The sequence below is a fragment of the Poromitra crassiceps genome, assembly GCF_964638095.1.
Source record: "Poromitra crassiceps genome assembly, chromosome: 3".
In the NCBI taxonomy this organism is placed as follows: Eukaryota; Metazoa; Chordata; class Actinopteri; order Beryciformes; family Melamphaidae; genus Poromitra; species Poromitra crassiceps.
Genome location: NC_139625.1, coordinates 58,833,343 through 58,846,452, shown reverse-complemented (window position 1 = coordinate 58,846,452; position 13,110 = coordinate 58,833,343). Strand labels below are relative to the sequence as shown.

The window sequence follows — 13,110 nt, the reverse complement described above, 5'->3', positions numbered from 1 at the left end:
AGACCGGTCCATACGCGGCTGGTAGTCTGAGCTTTGCCCATCTCCTTCTGCGCCAGCAGCGTCTTGGTCTCCGACGCCAGGCTGGCCAGATCGCGGTGATGCTCCCTGCAGTGCTGCAACGCCTCCTCCCAAGTCTTCGTCTCCCTCACCACAGTCACCCGGAAGCAGAAGAAAGGAGAGAAGAAGGAATCATAGGTATCCCACCATTTGGCTCCGTCAGTCGTTGCGTCAATCACAGCGTAGTAGTGGTCATAGTTATTGGGCTGCCCGGGTGCCCAGAAGAAGCGAGAGACGTTGCCCCCTCCGGACCACTTCCATGTCATGGTGTCCAGATCTTTGTACAGTCCTATCCACGCCCAATCGAACCATTCAACGAGCTGGAGGAGTCGTGTCATGTCATGTTCAGTATCGATGGGGGCCAGGTCCGTGTGATGCAGTCGACAGTAGTTCTGAGCTTGGTGCCAGCTCATCTTCTCCTCCACATACACATACTTGCCAAACGTCCCGGATGCACTCAGGAGGAGCAGGGCGCGGAGGAGGGTTTGATCCATCACTGTCTTCTGCCTCATCTGAAGAGGCAAATGAGTCGGCACTATTATTTATACGCTTGAGTTTGTGACGATCTCTGTTTGGTCTCAGCCCAGTAGGTATTTGCATAGGGTGGCTGTTTTCTCTTTCTGATCCATCCATCCTTCTGAACCATCTCAGTGTTGTGGGGTCAAATGGCTCTTTTCCATACAGCATCCCAGTGATGCTGGCATTTGCATTTCCATGACAACTGGGCTACCAGCTTGTCTCGAGTTGCAAAGCAGGGCAGCATCGCTATGGCTGTGTGACTGACAATGGTGAAGTGGCTAAAACGGTGGATAAACATTGCATTTCCTATAAGTTCTTCACAATAAAAAGCCTTCATTTGTCAGTGGAAAGCTTTTATGAAGAAGCAGCATGAGGAAATGTTTTCATCAGCTTAGCAGTAACATATCACGGCTCCATTACGGCTCAAAACGGTCGGAATATAGAAAAATGAAGGCGTTATCTGAAAGTACAAACAGAAACACAGGAGAGAAACTAAACTTCAAACCACAGAGATTCAGTTAGGAGCTACAAAAGTACAGAGAGCTGAACAAACAGGGGCTTTTAAAAACGCCTTTCTGTCTGCTCTCCACTCCGGCACAGAGACACGAGCATTTAGAATCGCAACACACACGAGCATTTTGAATCGCAACACGGCTGTTTGAGGCGGAGAAGGGGCTCGTCACGGATTGGCTATGGTTGGTGAGACGTCATGGCAGCCCGCTTAGAGGCGGGTCCCGGTCTGGCTCGCTGCGGCCCCACACCGGAGTAGGTCCATCTCGGGCATGGGCGCACATGGTCCGTCCCAATAAGACTGATATTGGGAAAGGAAATCAGCATGATGTGGCACGGGCCAGCCTGGGCAAAAGCACCACTGGACAAGAGCCAAATAAGACACACAGCTGCTGACTTTCAGTTCCAGCAGTTCTCAACATTTCTCCCCGTTTGAGACTTCTTTACCACACTATTTGTTGGAATAAAACTTAAAATATGGATTATTTCAGAATTTGCATAATACTTGAATTTGATTCTAGTACATCATCTAGACATCAACCGCACCCCCCCACTCACACATACCACCACATACACACAAAATGTGAAATGTGACCCCCCCCCCCCCCCCCCGTGTGTCTGATGAATTTGTCTGTATTCTGTAAAACTTTAATAAGGACGTGTGCAATTCTATCCAACATCCCCTCATATGGGGGTCAATAGGACAACATACAGTATGGTGGTCTGTAAGCTAACATGTATCTGTATATGGGCTCCTTGTCATGTAAAAGTGTGTGAATCCCTGTGTTAAAACATGCTGTCAAGAATCAGGGACAAGTATAGCATCCATTCAAGAGACACTGCAAAGTGTCTTGCTCAAGCAAATTCAGAATATTCAAATATGTTCTAAAGTTTTGCATTTAGCCACTTTGTAAAAACTTTCCAGGTTTTACATGACTTGACAGCAAACAACAATACTTGCATGTGTGTGCAAATGATTGTGAATAACAAAGGGAAATAGTTTGTCTCATCCTTGTATTTTTTCCTCCAAAACTATTTGAGGAAGGGCAAATGTAAATGTAAATAGGAGTGGAATTGTTTCTAGTGGTATTTCAGTTTTTAGTACATAACATAACTTTTTTTTAATGGTCTGCACAGAAACTCTCTTGACTTACTTTTACAGCACACATAGCATGCATTATGATTTTTGATTTTATAGAAATAAAAACATATGTTCTTCGATATGTTTTAATTTAACTGGCTAGTGGCTACAACTTCAAATGACATCAAATAATGAAAGACACTAAATATGACAAAAACAAAATAATAAATACACAATTTTAGTTTGTACTTAATTAAGAGTATTTAAAAGTGGTCAAATACCATGCTAAAAAAGAGAAAGAAGATAAACTATCTCAGTGGCAAATGAAATGAAGTCTCTCCTCACAGTTCCGGGCCTCCCACAGGCCCTCCTGCAAGGCTCCGCATCGGAGCTCGGTACCAGGACAGCGAGGCCTCCCCTCCTCCCCCCAGGCCTCGTACTCCAGAGGTTGCCCGTCCACCCACAGCCAGTGCCCGCCCAGGAAACGCAGACCGGTCCAGACACGGCTCGTAGTCGGAGCTTCGCCCATCTCCTTCTGCGCCAGCAGCGTCTCGGTCTCCGACGCCAGGCTGGCCAGATCGCGGTGCTGCTCCCTGCAATGGTGCAAAGCCTCCTCCCAAGTCTTGGTCTCCCTCACCACAGTCACCCGGAAGCAGAAGAAAGGGTTTAAGTAGGAGCCATAGAAATCAGACCACTGGGTTCCGCGAATCTCACCATATCCGTTGTTCTTAGGCTCCCCCCTCGCCCAGAAGAAGCGGGAGACATTGCCCCCTCCGGACCACTTCCATGTCATTGTGTCCAGATCTTTGTACAGTCCTATCCACGACCACGAGTCATCCATCCAGTCGACGAGGTGGCGAAGTCGAGCAATGTCGTGCTCAGTACCGATAGGGGCCAGATCCGTGTGATGCAGTCGACAGTATTTCTGAGCTTGGTGCCAGTTCATCTTCTCCTCCACATACACATACTTGCCAAACGTCCCGGATGCACTCAGGAGGAGCAGGGCGCGGAGGAGGATTTGATCCATCATGCTCTTGTGTCAATGAACGGAAGGAACATCTGAGGAGGCAAAGGAGTCTTCTCAGTATATACTGAGTATATACGCTGGAGTTTGTGACTATTTCTGTTTGGTCTCGGCCCACTAGGAATTTGCATAGGGGTGGGTCTTTTCTCTTCTGAACCATCTCACTGTTGTGGGGTCAACAAGACCCACAGCTGCTGCCTTTCAGTTACAGCAGTTCTCAGCATTTTCAGGTTGCGACCCCCCCCCCACCCCCCATTAATAGCGATACCTAGTTACTTGCTCCCATCGGTGACTGGATGTCTGCCCACCACCTCAAGCTAAATCTTGGTAAGACAGAGCTACTCTTCCTCCCAGGGAAAGACTGCCCTCTCACACATCTCTCCATCTCCATTGACAATACCACTGTGCTTCCCTTTTAAACAGCTAAGAACCTTGGGGTGATCCTTGACAACCAGCTGTCTTGCTCGGCCATCATTGCTGCGACAGCATGCTCCTGTAGGTTCTCCCTCTACAACATCCGCAAAATCCGTCACGAGGGAAGCAACAAAACTCCTGGTCCAGTCACTTATCATCTCCCGCCTGGACTACTGCAATGTGCTTCTGCCTGGCCTACCTGCCTCTGACATCCGACCGCTTCAGCTCATTCAGAATGCTGCAGTCCGTCTGGTATTCAACCAATCCAAATTCTCTCATGTCACTCCCCTCTTCCGGGACCTTCACTGGCTTCCCATCTCGGCACGCATCAAATTCAAGACACTGGTTGTGGGGGGGTACGATGGTGCAGTGGTAAGCGCTGTCGCCTCACAGCTCGAAGGTCCTGGATTCGATTCCCACCTGGGACGCTGTGAACCCTGAAGGAATGCGTGCCCGTCCGCATGTCCTCGAGTGCCCACCGCCCGGGTGGGGTCGTCAAAAGGGCCTTTCTGTGTGGAGTTTGCATGTTCTCCCCGTGCCTCCCGGGGGTTTCTTTCATATAGGAACCCCTCACCAAAACATGCAATATCCTGGTTGCTAATGTGGTTCCTCCTCTGGTCGTTAAGGGCGCCTGTTTGGAGGGAGGGGAACTGGTTGGAATAGCGTGAACCTCCCACGTGCTATGTCCTACCGGTGAAGCTTCCTCCGTCAGGTGAAAAGAAGCGGCTGGAGAACTGCCCATGTCTCGGAGGAAGCATGGAGCCAATTTCGGCTCTCCCCAGATCCGCAGAGGGTGGAGTAGCAACCAGGATAAATAAATTAAATTAGCACTAAAAGGGGGATAAAAATGGGATAAAAAATCAGGGGGAAAAAAAGAAAAAAAGACACTGGTTCTGGCCTACAGGGCAGTACACCAGACTCTGTACCTACAATCTAGGGTCATGCTCCAAATCTCTCACCGCTCCCTCCGCTCCTCCACCAGTGCAGGACGCCTCGCCCCTCCTCCGCTACGGGGGCTCAAAAGTCGCTCATTCCGATCGCGACTCTTCTCGTCCCTGGCACCACGATGGTGGAACGAGCCAGGACGGCCCAATCACTGCCCATCTTTTGGCAAAGACTAAATACACACCTTTTCAGGCTCCACCTGGGCCCTTCTTGAACTAACATCTCTCTCTCTCTCTCTAACAAAAAACTTCTTTACCACTGTATTCCTTCAGGAAGTTGTAGCTGTCATAGATTGTGTTGCATAGTTAATTTCTCTATTGTTGACAAAAATGTGTTATGTAAGTCGCTTTGGATAAAAGCGTCTGCCAAATGACGTACTGTACTGTAATGTAATGTACTGTAGGCATAAACACACAGAATAATGAACTACTATGACACCTACAAAAAAAGCTCCCCTTTTGAGGCTTCACCAGGCTGATTATTGAAAGAAATCTTAAAATAGGGTTTATTTCAGAAGCAAACTTCAGACTTTGCATAACATCTTCATCAGATTCTATATGTCAACTCCCCCACACACACACACACACACACACACACACACACACACACACACACACACACACACACACACACACACACACACACACACACACACACACACATACTGTACACACACACACACACACACACACACACACACACACACACACACACACACACACACACACACACACACACACACACACTGTCAAATGTGACCCCACCCCCACTTGTGTGTCAGATGGATTTGACAAATATGACTGTACTTTGTAAAACTGTATTGAGGTGTACAATTCTATACAAAATCCCCTCATATGGGGGTCAATAGGACAACATATGGTGGTCTGTAAGCTAACATGTATCTATATGGGGTCATTGGCATGTAAACGTTTGGGAATCCCCCTGTATTAAAACATGCTGTCAAGACTCAGGGACAGGTAGAGCACACCTTCAAGAAGCAATGCAAAGTGTATTGATCAAGCAAATTCAAAATATTCAAATATGTTCTAAAATTTTGCATTTGGGTGAGCAAGACACAAAAGAACTTTCCACGTTTTACATGACTTGACAGCAAACAACAATACCTGCAGGTGTGTGCAAATGATGATTGGGAATCAGAGGGGAAAAAACTTGGTCAAAAAAAGAACACAAAATATAACAAAAACAAAATAACAAATACACCATTTTAGTTTGTAGTTTATTCCCAGTTTAATTGTACAGTGTTTAACACAGAAACAAACTGGTGCGATAAAACTAGTTGAGGTAAAACTAAAACGTGTAAAAAAAAATCACTTCACAAAAAAGGAGACAAGCCAATAAAAAAACAAGCAAAACCAGTACCTGCAGATAAACTGATAAATACCAAGTAAAACACAACCTAGCCCTCTTTCAAAAGAGTTTGCTAAGGTAAACTATCTCAGTTGCAAATAAAATGGAGTTTCTCCTCACAGTTACGGGCCTCCCACACCCACACCTTAGCTTCTCCATGCATTGGTCCCGTACCATTAGTTTGCAACCCTCCCCTCTCCTGCAAGGTCCCACATCGGAGCTCGGTACCAGGACAGCGAGGCCTCCCCTCCTCCCCCCAGGCCTCGTACTCCAGAAGTTGCCCGTCCACCCACAGCCAGCGCCCGCCCAGGAAACGCAGACCGGTCCAGACACGGCTCGTAGTCGGAGCTTCGCCCATCTCCTTCTGCGCCAGCAGCGTCTCGGTCTCCGACGCCAGGCTGGCCAGATCGCGGTGCTGCTCCCTGCAGTGCTGCAAAGCCTCCTCCCAAGTCTTGGTCTCCCTCACCACAGTCACCCGGAAGCAGAAGAAAGGAATTAAGTAGGGCTTGTGGGTATCGTACCACGCGGTTCTGCGAATCACGCCATAGTCCTTCAGCGACCTGTTCTGAGGCTCCCCGCGCGCCCAGAAGAAACGGGACACATTGCCCCCTCCGGACCACTTCCATGTAATGGTGTCCAGATCTTTGTACAGTCCTATCCACGACCAATCGATCCATTCGACGAGCTGGTGAAGTCGCACAAAGTCATGTTCAGTACCGATGGGAGCCAGGTCCGTGTGATGCAGTCGACAGTAGTTCTGAGCTTGGTGCCAGTTCATCTTCTCCTCCACATACACATACTTGCCAAACGTCCCGGATGCACTCAGGAGGAGCAGGGCGCGGAGGAGGGTTTGATCCATCATGGTCTTGTGTTGATGAACTGAAGGAACATCTGACGAGGCAAAGGAGTCTTCTCAGTATATACACTGGAGTTTGTGACGATTTCTGTTTGGTCTCAGCCCAGTAAGTATTTCCATAGGGGTGGGTCTTGTCTCTTTCTGATTCATCCATCCTTCTGAACCATCTCAGTGTTGTGGGGTCAAGAAGACACACAGCTGCTGCCTTTCAGTTCCAGCAGTTCTCAACATTTTCAGGTTGCGACCCCCCAAAAACAAACCGATATCAGGTATCTCACTTGGGGTCACGACCCCAAGGTTGGGAACCACTGCGATACCTAGTTACTTGCTCCCAAAACCCAGCGGCAACCTCCGCCAACGCGGAAGTGCCAAAAACTGTCGTTCCTCAAATGGCCACTTGAGACTGGCTGCAAAAGCTAGTAATTTGCCAGAGACTCCCATGTTAAAATCCCCAACTTTACAGCAGAAATAAACATGTTTAAAAATGGTTAAAAAATGGTTTTGGTCTCTATAGCTCACCGTTCATGACAACTGTTCATGAATGCTGTAAAGACTCAGGGGCAAGCAGAGCCCTAAAGTGACACAGCCAGATGGGGGCACTACCCATCTAGCAGGGTCAGGTTAGCAGAACCCTAAAGTGACACAACCAGATGGGGGCACTACCCATCTAGCAGGGTCAGGTTAGCAGAACCCTAAAGTGACACAACCAGATGGGGGCACTACCCGTCTAGCAGGGTCAGGTTAGCAGAACCCTAAAGTGACACAACCAGATGGGGGCACTACCCGTCTAGCAGGGTCAGGTTAGCAGAACCCTAAAGTGACACAACCAGATGGGGGCACTACCCATCTAGCAGGGTCAGGTTAGCAGAACCCTAAAGTGACACAGCCAGATGGGGGCACTACCCATCTAGCAGGGTCAGGTTAGCAGAACCCTAAAGTGACACAACCAGATGGGGGCACTACCCATCTAGCAGGGTCAGGTTAGCAGAACCCTAAAGTGACACAACCAGATGGGGGCACTACCCATCTAGCAGGGTCAGGTTAGCAGAACCCTAAAGTGACACAGCCAGATGGGGGCACTACCCGTCTAGCAGGGTCAGGTTAGCAGAGCCCATCCTCAAGAGGAATTGCAGTGTCTTGCTGAACCAAATACAATTTTGCATTTGACACTTGGAAAAAACATTTCCATATTTTACATGACTTGACGGCAAGCAGCACGTTGTGAATAACAAGGGGAAATAGCTTGTCACACCCTCCAAAACAAATTGAGGAAGGACATGTAAATAGGACTGGAGACACATGGGATGTTACTTAGACTGGCTACCTTTTTACACATTAGCTCATTTATCTTTCTTCTTATTTTCTTTTTTCTTTTCCCCCATTAAGGAAATGGCAAATGGCATATATACACACACCATACAGTATGTGTGCGCACACACACACACACACACACACACACACACACACACACACACACACACAGTTCATGACAGTTCACACAAATTTAACACGACATGCATATATACATCAAACTGTTGAGCTAATTCTGCTCTCACTCAGAATGTAAAATATAAGCGATGTGATGTATAGTTTTTGAGATATTAACGTTTGTTTGGCACAACTCATACTAGTTAACTGCCGTGGGGGGTTATGCATTTTTGGGTGGCAGTGACGTCACGCTGATTCGTCCTATAATTCAATAAAGTAAATTCTTAAGTGGTCAGCTCCAAAATCACCTATGAACGTTATTCCCTTGCTAACACAATCTAACACAGAAACGTGGACTATTTACTGTCGCTGAATATTGGTAACATTGGTGTCCTTGTGGTTAACTTCCAATAACAATGTAAGGCATTGTTGGGATTTTAAACCCCCCTCCTCTCCTGCAGTCAGTGCTGAACTCACAGCTGTTGCGGTAATGATCTCTTGTGTGGCTCAAACCTTCATATGACCCCCATGACCCCTCCTATGACCCCTCTCCATGCCACCTTAAAGGGGCATGGCTGATTCCTTATCATGTATTTGGATTCTTTGGTAAGCGTTGAAGCATTTCCAAAGTGCTAGATGTCCATTTTGGTCAAGAGTCATTAGCTGAAGATGATTTATCAGTATAAGATATAGAGGATCTAATGGGTAAAAAGTGTTTCGTAAAGTAAGAACTTAAAGGATTTCACCGGTGTATTTTTTCCTATAATTTTACCCATGAACAGTCTAAACCCGTCAATGTATTTGCCACAGCCTGAAGCTACTAACGTTACTGTTTGTTCTGCTGCTGGTTGGCCTGACATGGAAAAATACATTAAACACCGGTCACCACCAGTGTTATCCTTTAAGTTAGCTGCTATCATTTAAAAATATCGTTTGTCAGAGTAGATGTCATTTTGTCAGGCGGTGGGCATCTCATTTTGGAAAAAGCTCTTCGCGCACAGCAAAACTAATATGACCCATCATCAACTTGAATCCAGTGTTGTTGACTCATCCAACCATAATGTAACTTGGTCATTGTTTGGGTCGTACCGTGCTGTAAATCTCTCTACATTGCCATGAATACATACTGTACTGTATATCTGTTGTTGCATGGATGGCTCCCGGCTACAGCTCCAGCATCATAACAGGCTTACATTTCAGTTTTGCAAGTAAATCCCTCTCTTACACTTTATGGGAGCAAACAAGAAAAACAAAGATGTAGTAGAGTCAAATGATTTTGTTTTATTTAGATGAGGATATGATATTTAGCAGTAGAACAATGAAAAACCTGGGGGGGGGGGGGGGGGGGCACTACCTTTCCTCCATGGGTCTTATAAATAATCAATTAAACATTTTTATTCTAGATACATTTGGTACATCTATTGTGTACTTGTAAATGTCTCCATATAAGAGCATCAGCACAATGTGTAAAATGGTTATGGGAATAATACTTGAATATCTAATATCATGAGTGGTACGTCTTTTTCAAATGTTTTGTTTAAAGATGAAAATCACCAAGCTATGTGACACATAGTTGACTTGGATTCTTTATTTTTCCTCTCCTGTATAATTGGTTATCTCTGGATGTAGCAGTAGTTCATGTAGTATCGTGTTGGTGTTGCTGTAATGTGTTACTGTAATGTGAAGATGTGTTGCATGGTTATTCCAAATTCTTGCATGGTTTCTCATCTCCACTGTCACCATTAAGTGTAACCTGTAACCATTACGTTTGCTACAGTAGATTTCTTCCATACAAATATTTATTTATTCTCCTGTCCCTCTATTTCTCCTTTTCTCTCTGTTTCTTGTTTGATCTCTCTCTCTTCCCCCCTCTCTCTCCCTCCATCCCTCTCCCCCTGCTCTCTCTGTCTCTCTCTCTCTGTCTCTCTCTCTAGCTCGCTCTCCTCCTGGCTTGGCCAAGACTCCGCTTTCAGCACTGGGCCTGAAGCCACACCAACAATGTGGATCAGGTCAGTGTACACGCGGACGCACACACACACACACACACACACACACACACACACACACACACACACACGCACACACACACACACACACACACACACACGCACACATACACACACACGCACACATGCACACACAAACACATTATTCCCACGTTTCTTGCGAAGTACTACACTAGCTAAACTTGCTTTAAAGAGTTCCCACCGATTGACGAAGTTACCATGAAACCACAAATAACATCTGACATAATGTTGTTTGTTTGTTTTTTGTAGAGATGACAGAGAAGACAGTGGCAAACTGGCAACACTCATTACAAATCATATCACTATACTATTATATTATTTAGTATCACTATATAAAATGAGGGGGGGATCTATGACATCACTCACACTGCTGTATGGGATAATCGCATGCAGGTTCCAGGTGTAGGTGTTACGGGTCCCGAGCGTGGTCCCCGATGAACAGATGAGGTCAAGTTTTGAAAAATGGTCTCACTACAATGAAATGGATACTGTGGGGACTAACATCCCACATGAATTAATACAATTGGGATCATTGACTCTCAGCAAGAGTCTCAGCTTTCCAGTCATGCAATTTATGCAATTCCAAGACTGTTTAGGGACTCCAGTATGCAGAAATATTCAAATAGAATATGCCAAAATAATACATTTACACTGCATGCAGAAAAACCTGCATGGGTTTGCCAAAAAACTATATGGGATTAGCATAAAGTGGGTGTGTCTGTAAAGGAGAGACACGTGGGTACCCATAGAACCCATTCTCATTCAGATATCCTGAGGTGAGACCCCTTTGAAAATGGCTATGCCAGTTTTTCCCTCACCAAAATTTAGCCTAAATTTTGAACGTTATTTAGCCCCCTTTCCAACAAGCTAGGTTAACATGATTGGCACCACTAGATGCATTAGGTCTTCTAGTTTCATATGATACCAGGATCCTCACTCTAGCTTTAGAAATGAGGCCCACTACAGCCTCTGAAATACTGTAATATCAGCCGCGGATTCAAATGTCAACTGTGTGTGCAAAATATTAAACTGAGGGTACAATGCATGCTCTTGGATTCCCATAGAACCGTGCCTGGAAAAGCAGTGCTTTCCCTCTTAAATTTTTTTAAAATCTTAGGTACCCGTGCCTTGTTTTTCGTTTTCTTTTTCTTTTTTCTTACAAGCTGATGTTACAAAGCTTAAACCTGTTTTTAGCATGATTTTCTGTCATGTCTATGGAGATAATGCATAGTAAATTAACCTCCAGATAAGAGCCCAAGGCTGGCTTTCTGTAGCTCAATGGGTAGAGCATGGCATCCTTTAGAACACGGCTCTCTTGAATACTCGATTCTGATTGGTCAATCAACAAGATTCACCGGTCATTATTTCTCAACAACCGACCGCTGCTCTGCCACACCTGGATTAATCAGTTGATAAGAGCCTTTTGTCAGCAAACACTACTAATTAGGCCAACCAGTTGCAGCTGTGGTGTCTTGTGTGCCAATTACGAATGAAACCGCTTTGTCGTTGAAAACGCTATTAAAAAATCTATTTGAATAATTATTTTTGTCAGATTATTGAATGATTTAGTTGTAGGCCGTGTTCTAAGCGGGATAATGTATAGTGAGCCGGTGATTACTGGAAATAATGACCTTCAGGTGAATGATTAAGCCCTCCGCTGCGCGTCGGGCTCAATCGTTCACCTGTCGGTCATTATTTCGCCAGTAATCACCGGCTCACAATACATTATCCCTTACATAAACGTGTGTTGGTTAAGGATTCGAGGCCCTCTGCTCCCCATGCTCAACACTGTATTCACTCATAGTACTTTCAGCTAAGTTTGATCTCACCCTTTCGGAAGCTTTCACACCCTCCAGTTCTTGCTTTGCACTCAAATGTGTCTTCCCTGTCTTGTCTTCTTCCACACATCCTATCTCCTCCTCCACCTTCTTCTTCTCTCGCTTTCTGTCTTCTTCTGCTGTCAGACTCTGATTCTAGTGATGGAGAGCAAGGTAAGGGCATTTCAATGCACGTCACAGTAATGATATTGCAATTATTTGTTTTTGTTTTGTTTTTACCTTTTGTTGTGTTACACTGCAACCAACTGTAGCCCCTTTAAAACCTGCATCCCAGAAGAGATCCTAGAAGAGTTTCTAGCTTTTCACTGAATGTTTTTCTTGTTTTCTTTCTTTGGGTCAACACCCTGTAATTGCATCCCATTTGGTTTGGGGCAATGTTAAGATGTTGAGAGCCTTACAGGGTGTTACGGCTGCGTTGCGGATCCGGCAAAACTACCGTATCGACTCTCGCCCATCTTAATTGATGGGCGATACATGCGATACGGAAAAATGACGCACCTGTTGTATTTTTGTCGGATCCCGTATAGTCTGACAGATTACATAAGTGTGGATCTGTTTCTCAGCCTGTTCCTTAGGCGATGTACATTAGCCCTAAGTCTGACCAAGATGGCGCTGTGTGTGTGTGTGTGTGTGTGTGTGTGTGTGTGTGTGTGTCTTCTTTCCCCTCAGATACCCATGGTTTTGTGGACTCAAGAGCACAGCCATTCAATCCTCCCCTCTCCTCCAGTAGCCCCATCCACAGTCCTGATGGGTGAGTAGCACCAGACCTCCAAAGCTCATCAGTAGTTTGTTGAGTAGCACTAGACCTCCAAAGCTCATCAGTAGTTTGTTGAGTAGCACCAGACCTCCAAAGCTGATCAGTTTGTTGAGTAGCACCAGACCTCCAAAGCTCATCAGTAGTTTGTTGAGTAGCACCAGACCTCCAAAGCTGATCAGTTTGTTGAGTAGCACCAGACCTCCAAAGCTCATCAGTAGTTTGTTGAGTAGCACCAGACTTCCAAAGCTGATCAGTTTGTTGAGTAGCACCAGACCTCCAAAGCGGA

The 13,110-nt window shown here is 45.8% G+C and overlaps 1 protein-coding gene across 1 annotated transcript in view; it reads left to right on the top strand.

Annotated features, from left to right (window-relative positions):
• tns1a (tensin 1a) overlaps positions 1-13,110 on the top strand; it is a gene marked incomplete at both ends in the record, with an annotated part of 239,012 nt that overhangs the window by 217,477 nt on the left and 8,425 nt on the right. Inside the window, 3 exons of the mRNA XM_083634038.1 lie at positions 10,137-10,211; positions 12,194-12,220; positions 12,737-12,818. Of these exons, the coding sequence (XP_083490164.1) occupies positions 10,137-10,211; positions 12,194-12,220; positions 12,737-12,818 (184 nt within the window). The remainder of the gene's footprint in view (positions 1-10,136; positions 10,212-12,193; positions 12,221-12,736; positions 12,819-13,110) is intronic.